The sequence below is a fragment of the Sturnira hondurensis genome, unplaced genomic scaffold (assembly GCF_014824575.4).
Source record: "Sturnira hondurensis isolate 20B ecotype Veracruz unplaced genomic scaffold, ASM1482457v3 Scaffold0009125, whole genome shotgun sequence".
NCBI lineage: Eukaryota > Metazoa > Chordata > Mammalia > Chiroptera > Phyllostomidae > Sturnira > Sturnira hondurensis.
In genome coordinates this window covers 3,208,090-3,230,617 of record NW_028081756.1, presented here as the reverse complement: position 1 = coordinate 3,230,617, position 22,528 = coordinate 3,208,090, and the positions used below count along the sequence as shown (strand labels likewise).

Here is a 22,528-nt window from a genome sequence, read left to right as displayed (position 1 = left end):
ATTTGTAGTGCCATTTTATTGTTAGACTGTTCTTCTTCTTCTTCTTAAAGCAGGCCTTTAACAGTTGTTGTAGCACTGGTTTGGTGTTAACCAACTCCTTTAGCTTTTTTTTGTCTGGGTAGCTCCTTATTTCTCCTTCTATTTTAAATGATAGCCTTGCTGGATAAAGTAGTCTTGGTTGTAGGTCCCTGCTTTTCATCACCTTGAATATTTCACACCACTCCCTTCTGGCCTAAAATATTTCTGTTGAGTAATCAGATGACAGTCTAATTGGTGCTCCCTTCTAGATATACCTGCTTTTCTGTTGCAACTTTTAGGATTTTTTCCTTGTCTTTAAATCTTGTCATTTTAATTATGGTGTTTCTCAGTATAGGCCTCTTGGAGTCCAACTTGTTTGCTATTCTCTGAGCATTTTGGACTTGTATGTCTTTTTCCTTCACCAGATTAGGGAAATCTTCGATCATTATTTCTTTAAATTGGTTCTTGAGCCCTTGTTCACTCTCTTCTCCATCTGGTATGTTGAAGATGCAGATGTTTTTATGCCTCATGTTGTCCAAGATGTTTCTTAAGCTCTTCTCATTTTCTTAAATTCTTAAATTTTCGTGTTGTTATTCTGCCTGGGTGGTTTTTTTTTTTCTACCTTGTCTTCCAAATCAGGGATGCAATCCTCTGGTTCTTCTAACCTACTGTTTATACCTTCCACAGTATTATTTATTTCAGATAATTCTTTATTTCTGACTGGCCCTTTTTTATGGTTCCTATGTGTTTTTCCATGCTGTTGAGTATCCTTATAAAAATTACTCTAAGCTGCCCTGGCTGGTGTAGCTCAGTGGATTGAGCGCAGGCCTGTGAACCAGAGGATCGTGGTTTGATTCCCAGTCAGGGCACATGCCTGGGTTGCAGGCCGGTTCCTTGCAGGCCAACTACCAGCAGGGGATGCACGAAAGGCAACCATACATTGATGTTTCTCTCCCTCTCTCCTTCCCCTCTAAATATAAATAAATAAATAAAATCTTTTTAAAAAATTTTTAAAAATTACTCTAAACTATCTGATAGATTGCTGCCTCCATTTCTTTCATTTAGCTCTTCTTCTGGGGAATTCTCATGTTCTTTCATTTGGTTTCTCTTTCTTTATCTTCCCATTTTTGTTGCTTTAAATGTTCTACCTTAACTGTTAAACTAATCAACCATTACACTGATCAGTTGTTAAGCTAATCAAGCTGTAATCAACAATAAGTCTTAAACTCTACAAGGTAGGTTAGAATAATTTCTGCAGGATTCTTGCTTCCACTCAGGCTGATGGCACTTAGAGGCGAATTCTCTGCCCAAGAAAGGTGGTTCTTGCAGTGTGGGGAATGACTCAGCATAGGATGCTGGTAGCTATTCCTTCAGTGCTCTCCCCAGGACCACCAACCCCAGACCTTCCTCAAGCATATCTAGTTCACTCTGCCCTTCCTGTGCCGGTACCCAGGGTAAGTAGCTGCAAATGTATTTTGTGCATTGACCTTTTTAGAGGCTCTCTGCGTCTCCAGCCTTCTCTCCCTGGCAGACAGAAACCCTGCTGCTTTACACAGCTGGATGTTGTTATCTGAGTTCCTTTCTGGCTCTGGTGCTATAGGCTATGGTGCCAAGCTTGGGATTTAGACCCCACACTTCTCATAGGGACCCCACAGCTGCTGAAACATCCCTCTGGAACTTCAGCTGCTACCCATGGTGCCCAGCCAACCCTCTCACGTGCCTCTTCAACACTCCCTACCAGTCTTGTGGTGAAGTGGTTTCTTCTGTCTGTCCTTGGTTATAAGACTTCTCTCTAGCTAGTGTTTGGTTGGTTATTCGGAATGATTTCTCTATAATGTAGTTGTAATTCCAGATTGGTCCTGGGAGGAGTTTACTGTTGCTGCTACTTACTCCACCACCATCTTGGGTTTCCCCAGTTTTGCATATTTTTAAACTATCTTAATTTGGCTAATTCCTTCTGTTCCTTTAAGATTTCACTGTTAACTATTCCACAAAGATCCCTCTTCTTCTCTCACCCACCCCACTCCCCAACCTTGCAAAAAATTTCTGTGTTTGGATTCTTTCAGATACAGCACATATTAATCTACCTTATCACTTAACCATGAGAGGATATTATTGGCTGATATGACCGAGAAGGGCAGAATAGGGTTGATCTCAAGGATAACTGGATCCTGAGATTAAATGCTTCCTTTTGTGTTGTGTATTTGTTGCTGCCCTTCCTACTTCTTTCAGGATAATGGCTTTATTTTCTCCTATTTCCATTGGTTATCTCTGCATGGCACAAGCCTGAACCAAATAGTTCCAGGCTTACAATATTGCAGTTGAGTCCCTAGGGTAAAAGAGATCTCCTTAGATTAAAAATCCAATGGAAATAATCTAATTTGACCAATTTAGATCACTTTCCCCTCCTTTGGACTAAGTCATTGTAACCAGGGAGTCATTAAACATCAGACACATCTCCTAACAAGATTAAGAGCGTATGCATTTGATTTGTATTTGTATATTTACATTAAGCAAAAAGTTTTCTGAGATTATAGAAATGTTATTTCATAACTTATGCCTCATTTATAGCAAAACTAAATTGTGTCTTTACTAGTTATCTTGCTGTGGAATCAAGATGCCTAAACTCCAGAAAAACTAATGTTCTGGGAAAGATTGGAACATAGACAATGGTGATAAATCATTTTCTGCCATGCTGTAGCTGGCCTGCCTATATCTTTGGGGTTTGAGGGAGATCTAGTTGTGTAAGTGAGGAAGGGCTGACTACTGATGAAAAAATGGAAGGTAGAAAAATAGAGTTATGTGCCAGGTCACCCAGTTTGACTACCACAGAATCCTCTTCTCTTGGCTTTCTTCTCTCAGAACATATCATACTCTCCATTTCTCTCATAGCCTTGCCCCTACACACTGGAGTAGATATTCATTCTTTAACATTTCTGCATTGTTCTCTTCTGTGGGCCCAGTGCCTAGAATGGGGTCTTGTATGATAGTGTATTCAAAGTGACTAGTGAGTGAAATAGGTGTTATGAGTACCTTGGAGATGCCACTGAGTTAGAGAATCTGGGAAATGCCTTTTGGATTTTTTTAACACTGGGAGTTGCTGATGATCAGCCAGGTTTAAAAAAATGCTGAATTCTCTTCTTTAGTTTGCATAGTTACCCTTAAGTTCGTTAGCCTCATTTTTAAGATGATAAGACCAAGGTTTTAGAGAGGCTAATAAACCTGTTCAAAGAGAGACAGCTAGTGTCAGAACTTGAATTTAAACTTGGCCTGTCTTCGTCAAAAACCAATATATGTTGTTGTTGTTGTTATTATTATTATTATTATTGAACATGTTGAATACATTCTGTTTCAGGAATTATACTAAGTGCTTTCTTTACATTAGCTCATAACAGCTTATTAAGTAGGTTTTATTTTTCTCTTTAGAGGTGAGATAACTGAGCCATAAAGAACTAAGTGTCTTGCCCTGGCTGGTGTTGCTCAGTGGATTGAGCACCAGACTGTGAAGCAAAGGGTCGCCAGTTCAATTCCCCAGTCTAGGGTACATGCCTGGGTTGCAGGCCAGGTCCCCAGTAGGGGGCATGCGACAGGCAACCACACATTGATGTTTTTCTCCCTCTCTTTCTCCCTGTCTCCCCCTATCTCAAAATAAATAAACAAAATTTAAAAAGATTTTTTAAAAAAGAAGTGACTAGCCTGGGGTCATGGGATATCAAGTGGCAGTGTTAAAATTCAAACCAGGATTGATGCCCGAGAGTCCAGTGTCTGTGCTCTTGCTATTACTTTATTGGCTAAACTCTGGATCTGGACGGAGATCAGAGTTGGGAGTTGGCATTCTAGAGATGGTGGTTGAATTCTTGTAGAAAGAGAGTGGTTAAAGCGGATGAAAAGACTACAGATTGAGCCTTTAGTAATACCTACTTTAGGGTTGGAAAGAGGACATAGGCTGCAGGCAGATGGTGTCAATATTAAAAACAGTAGCCAGAGGATAAGACCAATTAGAGAATAAGAGTTGCCCTGGAAGAGTCAGCTAAAAGCCTTTGGGGGTTGGTAGCAGTGCTGGAGCTTTCAAGATAATTGGGGCATGTGAACTCATGAAACAGCTTGGGTTAATAAAGAAGGACATCAGTAGTATCGAATCTATGCTATTTTAGCTTGCTTGCCGTCATGCATTTGAATAATGTAAATAAACATTTTGGGACGGTTATTCTGATTGGCACATGGTAAATTTGCTTGGATTAGAGCAGAATGACTTGGCATGCAACTTCACAACATAATGGGTGAGGCATAAATTTTTCGACTGTCAGGATTCGACTCCCAGCTCCACTCCTTTTTGGCTCTATGACCTTAAACAAATTACTTACCTTTCCATGGCTATATTCCCTTTTTTTAAAATGGAAATAATACTAATATTTACTTTACTCAGTTTTTTATAACAATTAAGTGACTTAATCGTTGTAAATCTTTTTGTTTGTTTTTAATAAAGGTCTCATTTATTTTTAACAGCTTTCATGAGGTGGAGTTTACATACCAAACAATTCAACCATATGAGGTGCACAATTCAATGATTTTTTGCATATTTAGATATGTGCCAACATCATCACAATTTTAGAACATTTTAATCACCCCAAAAGAAACTCCATATTAGACACCATCTCCTTACCCATTTACCCATTCACCCCCCCACCCCCCCACCCCCCCATCCCAACCTCCTCCAACCCAAGGCAACACACATGCACATTTCTTTGTCCATTCATCTATCGAAATGCACGTAGGTTGTCTTGTACCTTGGCTATTGTGAATAATGCTGCAGTGGACATGGGAGGTGCAAATACCTCTTTAAGATACTTAATTCATTTTCTTTGGGTATACACTCAGAAGTAGGATTGGTGTATCACATGGTACATTTTAAAAATTTTTAAGCAAATTCCGTATTAGATTAGGGGGGTGATTGTAGACACCTATTCTTGAACAACAATAAAATAAGTTTTTAAAAAATGAACAAAGGACTTAAATAGATATTTTCCCAAATAAGACATACAAATGGCCAACAGGTACATGAAAAGGTGCTCAACATCACTAATCATCAGAGAAAGGCAAATCAGAATCACAATGAGATTATTACCTCACAACTGTTAGAGTGCCTATTATTCAAAGGACAAGAGATAAGTGCTGGTGAAGATGTAGAGAAAAAGGCACCCTTGTGAACTTTGGGTGGATATATAAATTGATACAATTATTGTAAATCTTTTTTTATTTTTAAATTCTATTTTATTGATTATGCTATTACAGTTATCCTGATTTTTTCCTCTTTGCCCCCCTCCACCCAGCAGCCCCCACTCTCTCATGCAATTCCCCCACCATTGTTCATGTCTATGGGTCATGCGTATAAGTTCTTTGGCCCTTCAATTTCTTATACTGTATTTTATATCCCCATGGCTATTCTGTACCTACCAATTTGTACTTCTTTTTTTTTTTTCAAATTCTTTTATTTATTTGTTTATTTCTTGTTCAAGTACAGTTTTCTGTCTTATATTCCCAGCCCTGCCCGCCCCCCGCCCAGTGCTCCCCACCTCCCTCCCATTTCCGCCCCCACCCTTAGTTATTGTCCATGTGTCCTTTATACTTGTTCATGTGAGTCCATCCCCTTTTCCCCTATGATTCTCTCCCCTCTCCCCTCTGGACCCTGTCAGCCTGTTCTGTATTTGAGTGTCATTGGTCATATTTCGCTTGCTTGTTTGTTTTGTTGTTTAGATTCCTGTTAACGGTGATATCATATGGTATTTGTCTTTCACCTCCTGGCTTATTTCACTCAGCATAATGCTTTCCAGTTCCATCCATGATGTTGCAAAGGGTAATAGTTCCTTTGCAAGCATAGAATTCCATTGTGTAAATGCCCATCGGTAAATGACTGGATCAAAAAGCGATGGTACATTTAAAAATGTAAATCTTGAATTTGTGCTTATGGAGCTGCTAGAAAAGAGGTCAGTATTAGCAGTTGTTATTAAAATGACACCCTCATGACCTCAAACTGCACTTGTGATGTGAATATCTATCATTTTACTCATTTTTTGTTTGGTTCATCTGTTGCAAAAGGACACTGAATTGTTTTTGGTATTATTTATATTTATTTGGACTTCTTTCATAGCTTAACATTGATGCCAAAAAGAAAATTAAAACTAAGCTCCCTGCAGGTTAATTTAAGTGATTATTTTGGCACCTACTTGTGCTTGAAGTTACAATTTGATGCTTTTATATCATACTTGGAGTCAGTCCATACATCCTATTAGATTTGTGATGCAAGAGGGTTCACTTAACTCATAAAACACAATTCTCTAGATTTACAAAGGTCGTGGGGATGTTGTAGACAGTGAGTCTAAAGACAATTTCGTTTTAAATAACCTTTTGTTAGTGGTTACTGGTGTATCTAATGTCAAGAGTAATTTCTGAAAATTTTATTTGTGAGTTTATAGTCTAATATCCAATGAAAGGAGAAAAATTATAGCAGAGATTATGGAATTTTACACTCAGAACTAACTTTGGGGGTCTGGTTGGACTCCTTTATTGCACAGCTGGGAAAAATGACGGAAAGATAGTTAAATGACTTGTCTGAAGTCACAAAGGTAGGTAGGTAGGTAGTAAAGGATGGGAACAGAACTGGGTCTCCTATCTCTAGTCCCAGCTTGTCTAACACATGCTTATAATTTCCATCCAAACAGAAGTAGATGTGAAATCAAAAACATAATGTGAATTGGTATCTCTTATTAGGATCTGGCCTATTTTTGATAACTCTGTCTAGCTTATCTCTATGAGACTATTCAGAGGGACAAAGTGGCCTGTGAAGCGTTTTTTAAAATTTTTTATAAGTTTATCTTAGCCAAACTGATAACGTATGCTGGGGAACAAGCTCTCAACTGCTCCTGGCCTGTGAAACATTTTAAAAACAAGTTTTTTAGGGAAATAAATTTTTAATGTTTTACAGTGTTTCATTTTCTTTAATGGCAAAAGACCACTTATATAATATTTCTGTATATAAGGAAAAAATAGAATTAAACGGACATTTCTTTGGGTCTCTGTCTCTTTTTAAATAGGAAATACTTAAAGCCAAATTTTCATTCAAATGAAGATAAGAAATGATACCTCTTAGTAGAGGAAGATGACAAGTGATTAGTTTCCATTTTTATACGTAGTTTAGGTTAGTTGGAAGCTTTTAAAATTGAGTGTATTGAAGCTTTAATGTATACACAAGTTGGATGAGCAGTTTTAATTAAAAACAGCTCTATTCTGAGATTAATTACTTTCAGTACTCTGAGATTAATGAGGCCCATTCATATTGTGGATACCCAACAAATACTAGTTTGGAAATTAGGAAATACTTTGGTATTTTAAAATCTCACATGTAGTATAGTATCATATATTCTTTCTTAAATCTGGGGATACTCAACTATACCAAATTTACTAGTTCAATTTTAAAAATGTTTCCTTCCTACATAACTTTTAAAACTTTTTATTTGAAAATAACTTCAAATTTGTAAAAGTTACAAAAAGTAAAACTAATACCTCTTTCTGTGTACATATGTGTGCGTGTGTATACAAGGTCTGCCCAGAAAAAGTCCAGCCATTTTTAATGTAATGAGAATGGAGTGAACCTGGCAACCAAGGAGAGTGGACTGGAATGCGCATGTAAGAATAATGACGGCTTCATGTACTAGTCAATGGGGTAGATGCCATTGAGTGATCATGTGTACTCTGGCTGTCACATTCAAAATGTTGCAAGTAAAGCAACAAATCTGCATCAAATTTTGTGTGAAGCTCAAATATTCCCCCATGGAAGCTATTTAGATGATTTAGAAGGCCTTAGGTATGGGCAGCAGGTGATTGACAGCTTCATGACAACAGCACATCTGCTCACATATCACATCTGGTGCAGAGTTTTTTTGTGAAACATCAAATCACTCAGGTTACTCAGCACTCATCCCCCATCCAGATTGGTGCCCTGTGACTTTTGGCTTTTCCCAAAACTAAACTGATCTTTGAAAGGGAAGTGATTTCAGACTGTCAGTGAGATTCAGGAAAATAACAATGGGCAGATGATGGCAATTAGGAGAACTATGTGAGGTCCTAAGCTGCCTACTTTGAAGGGGACTGAAGCATCATTGTCCCATGTACAATGTTTCTTGTATCTTGTACCTTATTCAATAAATGTCTCTTCTTCATATTACATGGTTGGATACCTTCTGGACAGATCTCATATGTATATATGGATACACACAATTTTTTTCCAAACCATTTGAACTTGTTATATACATTATGCCCCTTTTCCTAAGCATTTCAGTGTGCTTCCTAAGAATAAAATATTGTTTTTTTAAATATATTTTATTGATTATGCTATTACAGTTGTCCCATTTTACCCCCTTCACTCCCCTCCAACCCATACATCCCCTCCCACCAACATTCCCCACTTTAGTTCATGTCCATGTGTCACATATATAAGTTCTTTAGCTTCTACATTTCCCATACTATTCTCACCCTCCCCCTGTCCATTTTCTACCTACCATCTATGCTACTTATTCTCTGTATCTCTTCCCATTCTCTCCCCCTCCCACTCCCCTATTCATAACCCTCCATGCGATCTCCATTTCTGTGGCTCCGCTCCTGTTCTTGTTTGTTTAGTTTGTTTTTGTTTTTGTTTTAAGTGTGGTTGTTAATAATTTTGAGTTTGCTGTCATTTTACTATGCATGTTTTTTTTATCTTCTTTTTCTTAGATAAGTCCCTTTAACGTTTCATATAATAAGGGCTTGGTGGTGATGAACTCCTTTGACTTGATTTTATCTGAGAAGTTCTTTATCTGCCCTTCCATTCTAAATGAAAGCTTTGCTGGATAGAGCAATCTTCGATGTAGGTCTATGGATTTCATGACTTGGAATACTACTTTCCAGCCCCTTCTTGCCTGTAAGGTCTCTTTTGAGAAATCAGCTGACAGTCTTATGGGAACTCCTTTGTAGGTAGTAACTGTCTCCTTTTCTCTTGCTGCTTTTAAGATTCTCTCCTTATCTTTCATCTTGGGTAATGCAATTATGATGTGCCTTGGTGTGTTACTTTTGGGCTCCAACTTCTTTGGGACTCACTGAGCTTCCTGGACTTCCTGGAAGTCTATTTCCTTTGCCAGATTGGGGAAGTTCTCCTTTATTATTGGTTCAAATAAGTTTTCCACTTGTTGCTGTTCCTTTTCACCTTCTGGTACCCCTATAATTTGGATGTTGGAATGTTTAAAGATGTCCTGGAGGTTCCTAAGCCTCTCCTCATTTTTTTGAATTCTTTTTTTCTTCATTGTTTTGTTTGGTTATTTCTTTCTTCCTTCTGGTCCACTGCATTGACTTGAGTCCCAGTTTCCTCCCATCACTGTTGGTTCCCTGTGCATTTCCTGTATTTCCCTTAGCATAGCCTTGATTTTTCACCTAATTTGTGACCAGATTCAACCAATTCTGTGAGCATCCTGATTACCAAGATTTTGAACTGTGCATCTGATAGGTTGGCTACCTCTTCATTGCTTAGTTGTATTTTTTTCTGGAGCTTTGATCTGTTCTTTTCTTTGGGCCATTTTTTTTGTCTTGACACACCTGTTATGTAGTGAGGGGCAGAGCCTTAGGTGTTTACCAGGGCTGGGTAGCCCACGTTTGTGATGCTGTATGTGGGGGAGGGGTTCGAGAGGGAACAGTGGTGCTTGTTCCGCTCTCTGCTGGCTTTCAGTCACTTCCCCTGCTTCCTACCAGCAAAGCGGGTCCTTCTGGTGCTGATTCGCCTGTGAATGGGTTTGTGTACATTCTAGGACCCTGTGGATCTCTCCAACAAACTCTCCTGTGAGGCTGAGAATTTCTCCTGGCACCTCAACCGCCACAGGTGTTTTCAATCAGTGGTTTGAGGCTTTATTTCCCTGTGATGTAGCCCTGGGTTCCACTGTCTGTCGTACTACCTAATTTTGCCTGGTTTATCTGTGTGTGAATGTGGGGCCGTCTGGTCCACCAGCCACTTTGCAGGCCACACCCCTCTCCACAATCCACCACCTTTCTGGGTCCACCCGCCACCACTTTGCCGGGAGCCCTCTCAGCCCTGGTTGCCTGACTCTGCCCCTCCTACTGGTTCAGATAAATGTGTCTTCTTTAATTCCTTGGTAGACTTCCATACAGTTTGATTTTCTGTCAGTTCTGGTTGTTTTTTTGTTTTTAAATTATTGTTGTCCTTCTTTTGGTTGTGCAAGATGGCACAGTGAGTCTACCTATACCTCCATTTTGGCCGGAAGTCAGAATAAAATGTTTTCTATATGAAACACATTATAGTTGCCCTGACCCTCGTGGCTTGGTGGGTTGGGCATCGTAATGCAAACTGAAAGGTTGCCAGTTCAATTTGTAGTAAGAACATATGGCTGGATTACGGCGGGGGCCGTGTCCCTAGTTGGGGGCTGGCAGGAGGCAGCCAATCGATGTTTCTCTCACATCATTGTTTCTCTTCCTTTCTCTTTCTCTTCCTCTTTTTCTAAAAATAAATCTTTTAAAATTAAAAAAAACAGTTATCTGTTTTTAGATATTATTTTAAAAATAGTTATCTAATTCTTAATTACATACTGATAGGATATTTTTATCTACTCCATCATCTATGTTCCAGTTTTGTCAGGTAGCCTAATAAAACTACTTACAGCCTTTTGCTCTCCAGTACAGGGTCTAGAGTTAGACATTGCACTTAATTGCCGTGCCCTTTAGCCTTCTTTTGAATGTGGAATATTTCCATGGCCTTTGTTTTTTTTTATGACATTGATGTCTTTTAAGAATACAGTGATTTTTTAGTTTGTTTGCTTTTTTTCTCATAATTAGGTTGAGGTTATACATTCTCAGTCAGAGTACTGCATGGGTGATAGTGACATTTGATGACCGTCTGACCTCAATGGTGATGTTAATTTTGATCACCCAGTAAAGATGCTGTCTGATTTCTCCACTGTATAGATATTGAGTTTTTTTCTTTTACTTTTTCTGTAGCTAATAAGCAGTCTGTGGGGAGATACTTTAAGACAAAATACCTTAGATTTAGCATCCATTAATGATTTTTACCAGATTCAATCTTTGCCATGATCATTGCAAAAAGAAGATTTTCTCATTCTAGTAGTCTCTCCACACTTACTGGTTAGTCTTTGACTTTCTTCTGTGAGTAATTGCCCTTCTTCCTCTTCTCTATTTATTTAGTATATATTATCAGTGTGGACTCAGTAATTCATATATTACTGTACTTAGTATTTTGGTGCTTAGGGATTTTTCCAACTGGTTCTTGTATCCTTGTGACAAGCTCCCATGAATTTTTTCTTCCATCACTTTTTTAAGCATTTTTTTACCTTCTGGCATCACAAGATATTTTGGGCTCTTCTTGAACCTATTCTGTCCCAACCATGTGAATCAGGCATGTCCCTGAGGAATCCAGCTCCTTTTAGGGGAGATGGTATTAGATACCAAGATCTGGGCACTAGATGTGCTCACTGCTACTGAAATGTCTTTGGGCTTTTTCAGCAGACAAAGCTAAAAGACGTTCTCTCTCTCTCTCTCTCTCTCTCTCTCACACACACACACACACACACACACACACAATGTGCATATTTTAGATGTCAGACCACATATTAGTGCCTTCCATTTTAGTCTGTCTCCTCCCATAATATTTTGTCTTTTTCCATTACAGAGAACCCCAGCTCCCAATAATATCAACATTTACTCACTTGCTCAATCTTAAAATGTATTTACAAATATTTTCAGAATTGATTTGCCTGTATTATTAGTAAGCAGACCTAAAAAGAGTTAGGAATTTGTAATTCTTTCCTTCATGCACCAGACTGAGGGTATATTAGTCAAATATTGTGTCAATAAGTTATATTAGTTCTTTCTTTCATCTATACTTCCTTCCCCTTCTGTGTAGTTATGTTATTCTTTTGAAATAAAATTAGGTTCATTTGTTTTAGTTTGCTTTCAGGTATAGGTTCCTCCACATTTCCATTCTTATTGTTTTACTTTTATTTTTTGAATATGTAGAATATTAACATGCTCTCAAAAGTTAATACTATACAAAACCTACCATGTTTTACTTTATTTCCACTTCTCTTTTTATTAAGGAAAAGATTTATTAAGCAAAGGGGCACTTATTGTACCTGTGTTCAGTTTTGTGGTTAGTATTTAAAATAAATTTTGTCTATTGAGAAGAAGATTATAAAGAAAATTTTTGGAAACATAGTCTAATTTGTAACTTTGATTCCTGGGGACAGTGGTTCTGAATGATGTTCCCATTCCAGGACACCAGAGTTACAGTAACTTACAGTAACTCCAGTGTTTTCAGTAACAATCACTCCATGCTGCCATGCTTGGTAGAGGTGGGAGTTCAGAAGGGATGAGAATTCTTGCGTCAGGATTAATGAGGGTATTAAAGCCTTCTAAATGGATTGGTCAGGGAAAATCTCAGAGACTTATATTACACAAAAGACCATTGACTATGTAATGAGACAAAACAATTAAGACAAATACAAAAATTTTAGTTCCAGATTAATAGAAGAAATACCACCATAGTGCCTTAACCGTGCTGTGTCAAATGCATCTTGCTTTGTTTTCCCACAAAGGCATTTGAGTAAGAATTCTGCGGCTTAATGATAGTCTCAGTAGCATGTTTGAAAAGTCACACAGCTAAATGATTTATACCCATCCTCTATTTAACATTCCTAATAATGTATATATTAGGTTTATAAATCTTTAATGCAAGATAAATCTTTGGCACAGAAGCTATAATTTAGCTGGTTGAAAGAACTAAAGGTATCTTGATGGGAAGTGTCATCATAGAGCTATGTTTTTCTCTTTGCTACAGCCTTAATACAGATACTGGCAGCTGCTGTAGCTGAGCGAGATGTGGTTTATTTCACCTTTGGGGACTCAGAGTTGATGAGAGACATTTACAGCATGCACACTTTTCTTACTGAAAGGAAGCTGACTGTTGGTAAGTAGAAAATAGTTTTGACACTGGTGTCTAGATAGATTTAGCAGGAGGAACGCTTGCTAAATCTGGATCGATCAGTAAATAAGAAAACATGAAGTATGATTTTGAGGGTTGGAAGGACAAAATGTTAGAGAGGCAATATTTGTAGAATCATTTTTTCTGACAAAGTGTCATCCACAATCTTGAGTTTATCAGCTTATTAAAATAAGGCTAAGAAAGTAGAGTTAGTGTCCATTTTTATGTTTGTGTATACTAAACTAAAAACTAAAAGAAGGAAGGTAAGTTCAAACCTAAGAGGCCTTACTCTGAGTCACATTTATCAGATATGCCGTAATACTCATCTAATGTATTTCAGCTGGACATGAAAGGCCTTGCTACCACAAGAGCTTAATGTAGAATTAGAGTTGCCGTGAACTCCCAAAATGATGCTTGATAATGCACTATACAGGGTGGACAAAAGTAGGTTTATAGTTGTTCATATGGAAAGAAATCAATAATTAATAAATAATAATACAAAAACAAATTCTGTTTCATGTACCCACAACTGTAAACCTATTTTTGCCCCATCCTGTATATAGCCTGTTGTAATCATGAGCTAATAAGTACTTTCTTTAAGGTATTGATACTCTATTTCAGTAGTCGACTTTAAGTATTTATTACTTAACGATAAAGCTGAGTGTTCTTTAGTAATTTTATCCATCTGCATACCTTAATGTACAAATTGGCCTTTTACTCTCCAGGAGAAGTATATAAGCTGATGCTACGATATTACAATGAAGAATGTAGAAACTGTTCCACCCCTGGACCAGACATGAAGCTTTACCCATTCATATATCATGCTGTTGAGTCCTGTGCAGAGACCACCAGCCAGCCAGGACAAAGGACCGGGGCCTGAGGAGCAGAGTAAATAGAACTTCCTTCTTTCCACCTCCTAGCAGAAACATCCTGTTAGAGTTGTCAGGTGTAATATATAAACCGACTGAATATAAGTGTGTGTATAATCCACACTTCTATGCAATGATCCAGTCCCTTCCACACACATACCACACACACATGTCAGTTTGTACATCTAAGGCCCCTCCTTTTTTCCCAGTTTTTTTCTATTTCAGTCTTCATTCTTTACTTGTTCTTTCTTTGCCCATCAGATATCTTGGGAAATCTCACGAAAGGTTGTTCTCATCCCATCAGTTCTCTTTATGATGCCTGTGTGTGATACAAACTGCCTCTGCAGCCAGCAGAGACCAGTGTGTTGTAGGGAAGAAACTGGAATCCAAGAACCTCTCTAACGGGTTTGCTGAAGATATCTCTGTGAGCCTTTCATCCCTAACTTTTGTTATGATGATACAGTTTGAGTTTTTGATTTTTGAAATTTAAGAGTTGGGGGGTTTTTTGCATGTTACACAATACAATTCTCCTTGGTTAAGACAGTTTTGTAATCAAGATAGAATAATTTCCAGAAACAGTTCTTTTGATACATCACCTTCATCTGTTATGGTTTGTTCATCCTGTTTCCCCTGATCAGCTTTTATTGATAATGGTTTCAGAAACTGACCAAGGTGGAAGAAAACATAGAATAAAAGACAACTTCCCCAAATGGTGTTTAAAAATAATAGATTCAAGAAAGCTGAAGGACTTTTTGTTTCTTGGGATTTTTTTCTTTTTAAATTAGTATTATTGTTTGTTTCTTGGTGATTGAGGCATATTCATACAACCAAAGTTTAAGAACTTGAAACTTAGTGCTGATTTGTATATAGTGAAGTTTCTCTGACATTCAAAGATTATATAGCTAATAAATTTTCATTAATAGTCATTTGTCAAAAACTCCCACATTATCTATATTTTATATATAATATATCTTCTTTAAGCGTGTCTGTGTGCAACTATGTAAAATCTAAATAAAACTGGAGTTGTGGAAATGATTATGTTTAAGCTTTATTAGTGCCTCTGTTTATTTTTTTTTTCAAAGATTTTTAAAAAATATTTTATTTATTTATCTTTAGAGGGGAAGGAGAGAGGGAGAGAAACATCAATGTATGGTTACCTTTCATGCATCCCCTGCTGGGAACTGGCCTTCAGGGAACCTGGCCTGCAACCCAGGCATGTGCCCTGACTGGGGATGGAACCGCATCCTCTGGTTCACAGGCCTGTGCTCAATTCACTGAGCCACACCAGCCAGGGCTTAGTGCCTCTGTTTGAAATCCTTTATTTACAGTTGTGTCTATTTAAAACTGGCAACAAACAAAAAATATCTTTTGAAGGTTAAAATGAAAGCCAATACCAATTCTGTGTTAGTGGAGAATACAGTTTAATCAAAGAATGACTTCTATTTCTAAAGTAATCCTAAACCATATTGTTTTCTATTTTCCCAGATGAGGGTGATTTAAGATATTTATTCTCTTGTTAGGAAAGAGAGGTATAAACCATTTGCTCTCAGTGTCCTTGGTTAGGGGACATAAGATTTTGCAACTCACCAGCTGTTATAAGTTATTCAAATTGTTTGGCCTTGTTTAATTTTTTGTCTCAGTTTCCCTATTCCATTTGCCCAGTAATTTTCCTAGCTTTTTACTGTCCTGTCAACAGTGTCAGTATTGGCTTGGCCAGTATTGGCTAGGGAATCAGTATTCCCTATTCCACTTGGCCCCAGAAAATGGGGGCTTGGCCAATGTGTGTAACTTTTTTATTTGTATAGATTGAAAGGTTAATGGAAATTGGCACCTATGGCAGCCACTTAATGAAGTTATTTTACCATAGTAACTAAGATTTTTATTCATTTTCCTAAGTCCAAGGTGTCTGGCTCTATTTCTGCTCTTACTAAAGTCACCTCTTCCTTTCCAACTCATTCTATGTTTTGGTAAACATTCATGGTTATATTTTATTTCTTTATTCTGTCTCCATATTTTTTCTCTCTCACCTAGCCCCAAGACTAAGTGAACAGTTTTTTAAAACACCATGTGAAAAGTACAGGATGGTTCGTGTGGTAGCTAAGTTGTTACATCTAAGTAAGAAGACCACCCAGCCTAATATTCCAGAACACAGAATTTACAGCTCTTAGAGCTGAACTGATCCAGCTGACTCCTTCTCTTGCTATTGAGGGGTTTCCAGAATAAAACCTGCCTAGGAAATTGGAACAGTTTAATCAGATGGAACATAACAGATCTAATGTCCTTTTTGTTTTTTCAGGAGAGAGGAAGGTGGGAAGAACATAATTACTTTGTTCTTAAAGGTCCTCTGGGAAAAGAGAAAAAAATCAGACATCTAATTAACATTTGTATCTATTCTAAGACATTTAATAATAGCACTTTTTATTCTCTTTCATTTGGGGTTTATTGGTTTATTTCACATTGTTTGCCCCCCCCCCCTTTAATCTGTTAAGGCATGAAAGGATATTTTTACTTTAGAATTTGTAAGTTTTCCTACAGCTTTTTGGTTTTCACTTTCTATCTAGTTTACTCGAATGTACAATAACAATTTAAGGAAGCAATGTGGAGTAGTGGAAAGGACATGAGATTTTAAATCAGACAAGCTAGGTTCAAATGCTAGCCATGTCTCTAGCTAATATTTTAATCTTCTCTAAGTAAACTGAATTCTTGAGCTACTTAACTCATCCGAGAAAAATGGGCTTTTAGTACCTATTGGGAAATGCTATATATATGCAATCATAGGGGGTCTGGTACATGATTGGTGCTCAGTAAATATCAACTTTTATACTTTATCAGGAAACATATATGGCGCACCTACTGTATATTAGGTATTTTGCTAAGTTGCTTTTTAAATATTTTAGCCCATTTTTCTAGTGAGCTAACAGATGCTCAGAGTTTAGGGAATACCATCTCACCCTTCAGGAGTTCATTATGAAAAGAGTCTTGCTCTGTCATCTCTGTGGGGATCTATTAGAGCAGAGGCTCTGGTATTCTGTTATCTACAAAGTTCCTAGTAAAACTTACTCTTTATCATGACTGACTAGTTATCAGGGGGGTACACTAAATTATCTCTGAGAGAATTATCTTTTTTCTTTAAGATTTTATTTATTATTTTTAGGGAGAGGGAAGGGATGGAGAAAGAGGGAGAGAAACATCAACGTGTGAAAGAAACATTGATCAGTTGCCTCTCGCACATGCCCAAGGCAGGGACCTGGCCTGTAACCTAGGCATATGCCCTGACTGGAAATCAAACTAGCGATGTTTCCCTTTGCGGGATGACGCTTAACCAACTGAGCAGTGCAGATCAGGGCTGTTTTCTTGCTGGTTAAGTGACATTAAGGGCAGGAAGACCCAAATCAGTATTTAAGAGAGAAGTATAAAAGGAAATCTAACCAGGCTCCATGATTGCTATGCAAACACTTAACCAATATATATTGCTGTGGAAACCAAATATTAATGAAACACCACCCCCTCTAAGAATATGAGAGCAAAGAATTCATTGGGTTGAAGAAAGGCAGTTGTATAACATGCTCAATAGTTTTTCTCTGTCTTATGTGTAGCTGTACATTCATGGCTTTCTTTTTTCCCCTGATGTAAGGAAGACCTGAAAACTGGTGTGTGCTTTAGAAATAAAGATTTAGCAGTCCTGTACTTTCTCTCAACTCTGTGGATTGGCCCCAATCCTTTGCCTTGTAGGGAAGGAAAAGACATGCTAGAACATGAGCTCAGAATATTTAATCCTGTCTTTTGGGGGCTGGGGTAGATATGTATTAGAAATTATTAGAACACACTGCTAAAATCCATTGGCCCACTGCTCTTTTCTGGGCCCTTAGTGCCCCTTCACCAGATCCCACACAGATCTATAGAGCCTTTTGAGTGGAAGGTTTCCCAAACAAGACAACAATCACTGCATGTGTTCATCTAATAATGGCTTTATCTTTTCTTGTTTATTTTAAATGTAAGGTTAACATGTCATGATGACTGTCAACTTGGGGACAAGGAGAGTTCTCTGCTAGTACTTATGTGAGTTTCATAGGAAGAAAATAAGTTCTATTCCCCTTGTCACCACCTCTTTTTTCTCAAATACTGCTTTTGAGATTTCATGTGCATGCTCTCATTTAAAAATTTAGAGTGTGTCTTAGGCATTTGGTGAAAGTTTTTACATGCAGATTTGTTATTCCATGTCAAGTAGAGAGGGTAATTGGTATGAAGAACATTCCAAAGGTCAAGAGAATTCTGATTGAATTAGTTTTTCTTCTTTACCTAGGGTCCTGAGGTCATGTTTCCTAATTTTTATTTTCTGCCAGGAGAGCTTAAGTCAGGGACAGGGAACATGTCTTGAAGGTTCTGAGGACACTGTTCCTTCTATCCATTGACATGTTTATAGATGCTTATGAGTGCCTTCTCTGGGCAGTCACTGACTTCCTTACTCAGGTGTACAAAGACAAATGACGTGTCTTCTGCATTCAGACCTAAACTGAGATCTAAACAGACAGGGTAACTGATCTAAATTCCTACAAATAGTTTTTGGGGTTTTTTTATTATACTGTTCCAATCCAACCTAAGAAAAAATTTCATTTTACACTATCAATTTAGCAACCTAAATGGACCCCTGCATCTTGTCAGTTCACCATACTGTTGAACTCTTTTACACATCTACCTCTTTTGGCAAGTGTGTAAACAAATGGCCTAATTTATAATGTTAAAAAGGGCTACCTGAGCCCTGGCTGGTGTAGCTCAGTGGATTGAGCGCGGGCCTGCGAACCAGGCGATCACGGTTCGATTCCCAGTCAGGGTACATGCTTGGGTTGCAGGCCAGTTTCCTGCAGAGGCCAGTTCCCTGCAGGGGATGCACAAGAAGCAACCATACATTGATGTTTCTTTCCTCTCTCCTTCCCTTCCCCTCTAAGAAGATGAATAAATAAAATTTTTTTTTTTAAAAAAAGGGCTACCTGAATGCCCTTGCCTTAACATAGGAGCTGGCATTCAGCACCTGCTATTTTGAGTTCTGGCCATCTTGATTCTAAAAAAGTAGCATTGGAGGCCAAAAAGTAGATTTACGAATGGAAAATGATACTTTTTACCTGTAGGTGCATCCATACAGCTAGGTAAAAGGTCAAGTTTCTTCTATTTTAGCTGAAATTATATTGTGTCAATCTGAATATAACACATTTGATCAACAAAAAGTGAAGACAATTTAACAAATGAATTTTACTTGATATCAAAGTATTTCAAAATATGGGGGCCTTGAGGATTAAACAGTAAAAAGGGTCCTTGGTTGTGGGAAGATGAAGACCATCATGTCAGAATGTTGCATTTTCTGTTAAGGTTTGTCAACAGTAACCTATAAATTTAGATATAAAAATTCAATGTTTGGAAAGAAATATACTCACAGTAGAATTGGTAATAGCTGAAAACATATACCCTAATCTGCTATTGAGTATGTATGAAGCACAGTATTTCAGGGTATTCATTTATTCCACAGATACCATAGTTCACTAATTACAAAATGAATCTGTTTTTCACATTGTGATATCTAAAATCCAAATACTTCTAAAAATTGATGGTATATCAAAATGTAGTGTGCAGTAATGTTTTTAAAGTGATACATAAAGTAAATGTGTTTTAAAATCTGTGGCATCTTACAAGCGTATTTGAAGAAACATGGTGATTTGACTGCCAACTATGTACCAGTCACTTTTAAGCTTTGGAACTCCAATTGCAACCAAGACAAACTGGGTCCTTGTTAACCAACTTTATACTGTACCAGGGAGCACAGACAAAAGCCAGGGATATGACTTAGAGTGGATGGTCAGGAAGTGTTTTTTTTTAAGGAGAATTTCAGACATATACAAAAATAAAATAGGGTTATGAACCTGCATGTATGTATCACCCATCTTCAACAACTGTCAATTCATAGCTAATCTCACTTGCTCTCTATTCCTGCCCATTACTGACCCCAAATTATTTTAAGTTTATCTCAGACATATTTAATCTGTAAATGAATGTCTCTAAAAGACATTAGTGCACTATCATCACACACGCATTAAAATAATAGAGAAAGGACTTTTGATTCCAAATTTCTTTTCCCTATCCTTCCTGGTAAGTATAGATAAAAATCCTGAACATGATATATAAAACAAACATAAGAAGACTGAAATGTGGGTGGAAGAGAAGAAGGCACACTAGCTGGGAGAGTTTGGGGAACCAAGGAACAATACAAAGGTGAATTCCCTGGGTTTCCTTATTTTTTCATATATCCTATATTGATTATTGGAGAAAGTGACAACACAGAAATTTTGAGTGCAGGTAAACATCCCAGAAAATCCTTTCTAGCCAAAGGATCAGGAAAGGGGCAGCCTAACAAGACAGAGAACTTATATGTATTTAATAACTGCTCTAGCCAAAAACCACAGGAAAAAAAAACAGGCTTCACCACCAAGGACAATGTGTAGAGCCTAGACTCCCACCCTCTCCAGTTATAACAAGTACCCCAATCAGTTATATGGAAAAGAGGTGTTTTCCCCCTGCTAATGCAGTGTGAGTAGAGAACACATGGGAACACAACTTCTTCCTCCACCTGGGGCTAATGAGGCTCCACTCCCCCTTCCTAGTATATATTCTCCCTCTTCCCATTAGGCAGTATCAGAGGAAACATGACTCAGAACTTTCACCACTACTCAGCAGAACACAGGCCACTTAAACACTTCCAACCACCATTCTGAATTGTCAGTGAAGAATACATGGGGGGCAGTAACAGAGTGCTCCTTTTCCTAGCCAGGATTATATCAGCATTGCCTATGGTGGAGCCTGAACTACCCAGAAGTAACAAGGAGCTCCTCTACCCTGTATGTCAACCAAGGCAGATAGGAAAACCTGAATTTCTATTTCCACCTGGCTATAATGAGGCTCCCTAACTGCAGTGGTATTAGAGGAGGCCTGCCAAAGCCCCAGATTTAATGAAATCTGGTCTTACAACACAATATCCAAAATGTTCTACTTGCAATGAAAAGTCACGTATCAAGAACCAGAAAGATCTTGACTAACAAACGACAATGGATAGCAACACTGTCCATTGATGGACAGATAGAATTATCTGACAATAATTATAAAGTAGCTATCATAAAAATACCCCAACAATCAAATATGTACACTTTTGAAACAAATGAAAAGAAAGTCAAGGAAATAGAAAATCTTATCAAAGAAATAGAGATATGAGAAAACCCAAATGGAAATTTTGGAACTAAGAACAGCTCAAACGCAGAAATAGGGAGGGTAGAGAAAAGAATCAGTGGACTTGAAGGTAGAACAATAGAAATTAGCCAGTCAAAGACAACAGAGAGACTATAGACTGTGGAATAATAAATAGAGCTTCAGGGACATTTGAGACTATAAGAAATAATCTAACGTCATTGCAGAGGGAGGAGAAAGAAAGTGGGGACTGAAAAAGTAGTTTAAGAAATAATTTCTAAACATTTCCCAAATCTGGCAAAAGACATAAACCTATAAATTCAGTAAGCTACATGAATTGCAAATAGAATAAACCCAAAAAGTCCACACCAAAGTGCACCCTAGTTAACCGTCTGAAAAGCAAAAAGAAAGTATTTAAAGCAGTGAGAAATGACACAATACCTATAAGACAAGCACCATTCAAACAATGGATTTCTCCTCAGGAACAATGGAGGCCAGAGAAAGGGGCACACCACATTCAAGTGCTGAAAGCAAAGGACTCTCAATACAGAATTCTATCCAGTGAAAATATGATTTAACAATGAAGGGGAAATCAAGATATTCTCAGATAAAGGAAAAATAAGATAATTTGTTTGTAGTAGACCTGTCCAAAAAGAATAACTATAGAACATTCTTGAAACAGAAAGGAAATGATAGGAGGAATTTTGGAACATCAGGAAGGAAGAATAGTTATAATAAAAATATGGGTAAATACAATACACTTCATGAGTTTTCTAAATTATGTTTGTTGAAGCAAAAATTAAAACTTTTTTGTGGTTTTCAATATATGTAGAGGGAATAAGACAATTATAAAGGGAAGGGTATAGGAGTATAAGGAAAGGTAAGGCTTCTGTACTTCACACAAACTGGTAAAGCATCAGTGGATTGTAAAATGATATTGTAATACCTGGAATAACCAATCTAAAGACTCTATATAGACAGACATGTACTAAAAAAAAACACTTCAGACAAATCGAAATAGAATTTTAAAAAATCTTTATTTTTAAGTACTTTTTATTGATTGTGCTATTACACTTGTCCCATTTTTTTCTCTCCTTTATTCCCCTTCACTCTGCACCACCCTCCCACCAGAATTTCCCCCCTCTTAGTTCATGTTCATGAGTGGTACATATAAGTTCTTTGCCTTCTCCATTTTCTGTGCTATTCTTAACCTCCCCTGTCTATTTTGTACCTACCACTAATGCTTATTTTCCCCTGTACATTTCCCCCCATCCTCCCTGCTGATAACTCTCCATGTGATCTCTATTTCTGTGATTCTGTTGTTGTTCTAGTTCTTTGCTTAGTTTTGTTTGTTTTTTTAGGTTCCGTTGTTGATTATTGTGAG

The 22,528-nt window shown here is 37.6% G+C and overlaps 1 protein-coding gene across 2 annotated transcripts in view; it reads left to right on the top strand.

Annotated features, from left to right (window-relative positions):
• Nucleotides 1-14,805, top strand: part of PARG (poly(ADP-ribose) glycohydrolase) — a 215,949-nt gene extending 201,144 nt beyond the window's left edge. For both annotated transcript variants that reach the window (XM_037056688.1, XM_037056687.1), the window contains exons 17-18: nucleotides 12,905-13,033; nucleotides 13,774-14,805. In XM_037056688.1, coding sequence (XP_036912583.1) covers nucleotides 12,905-13,033; nucleotides 13,774-13,928 — 284 coding nt within the window. In that variant the 3' untranslated portion in view covers nucleotides 13,929-14,805. The remainder of the gene's footprint in view (nucleotides 1-12,904; nucleotides 13,034-13,773) is intronic.
• Nucleotides 14,806-22,528: the final 7,723 nt, after the last annotated feature.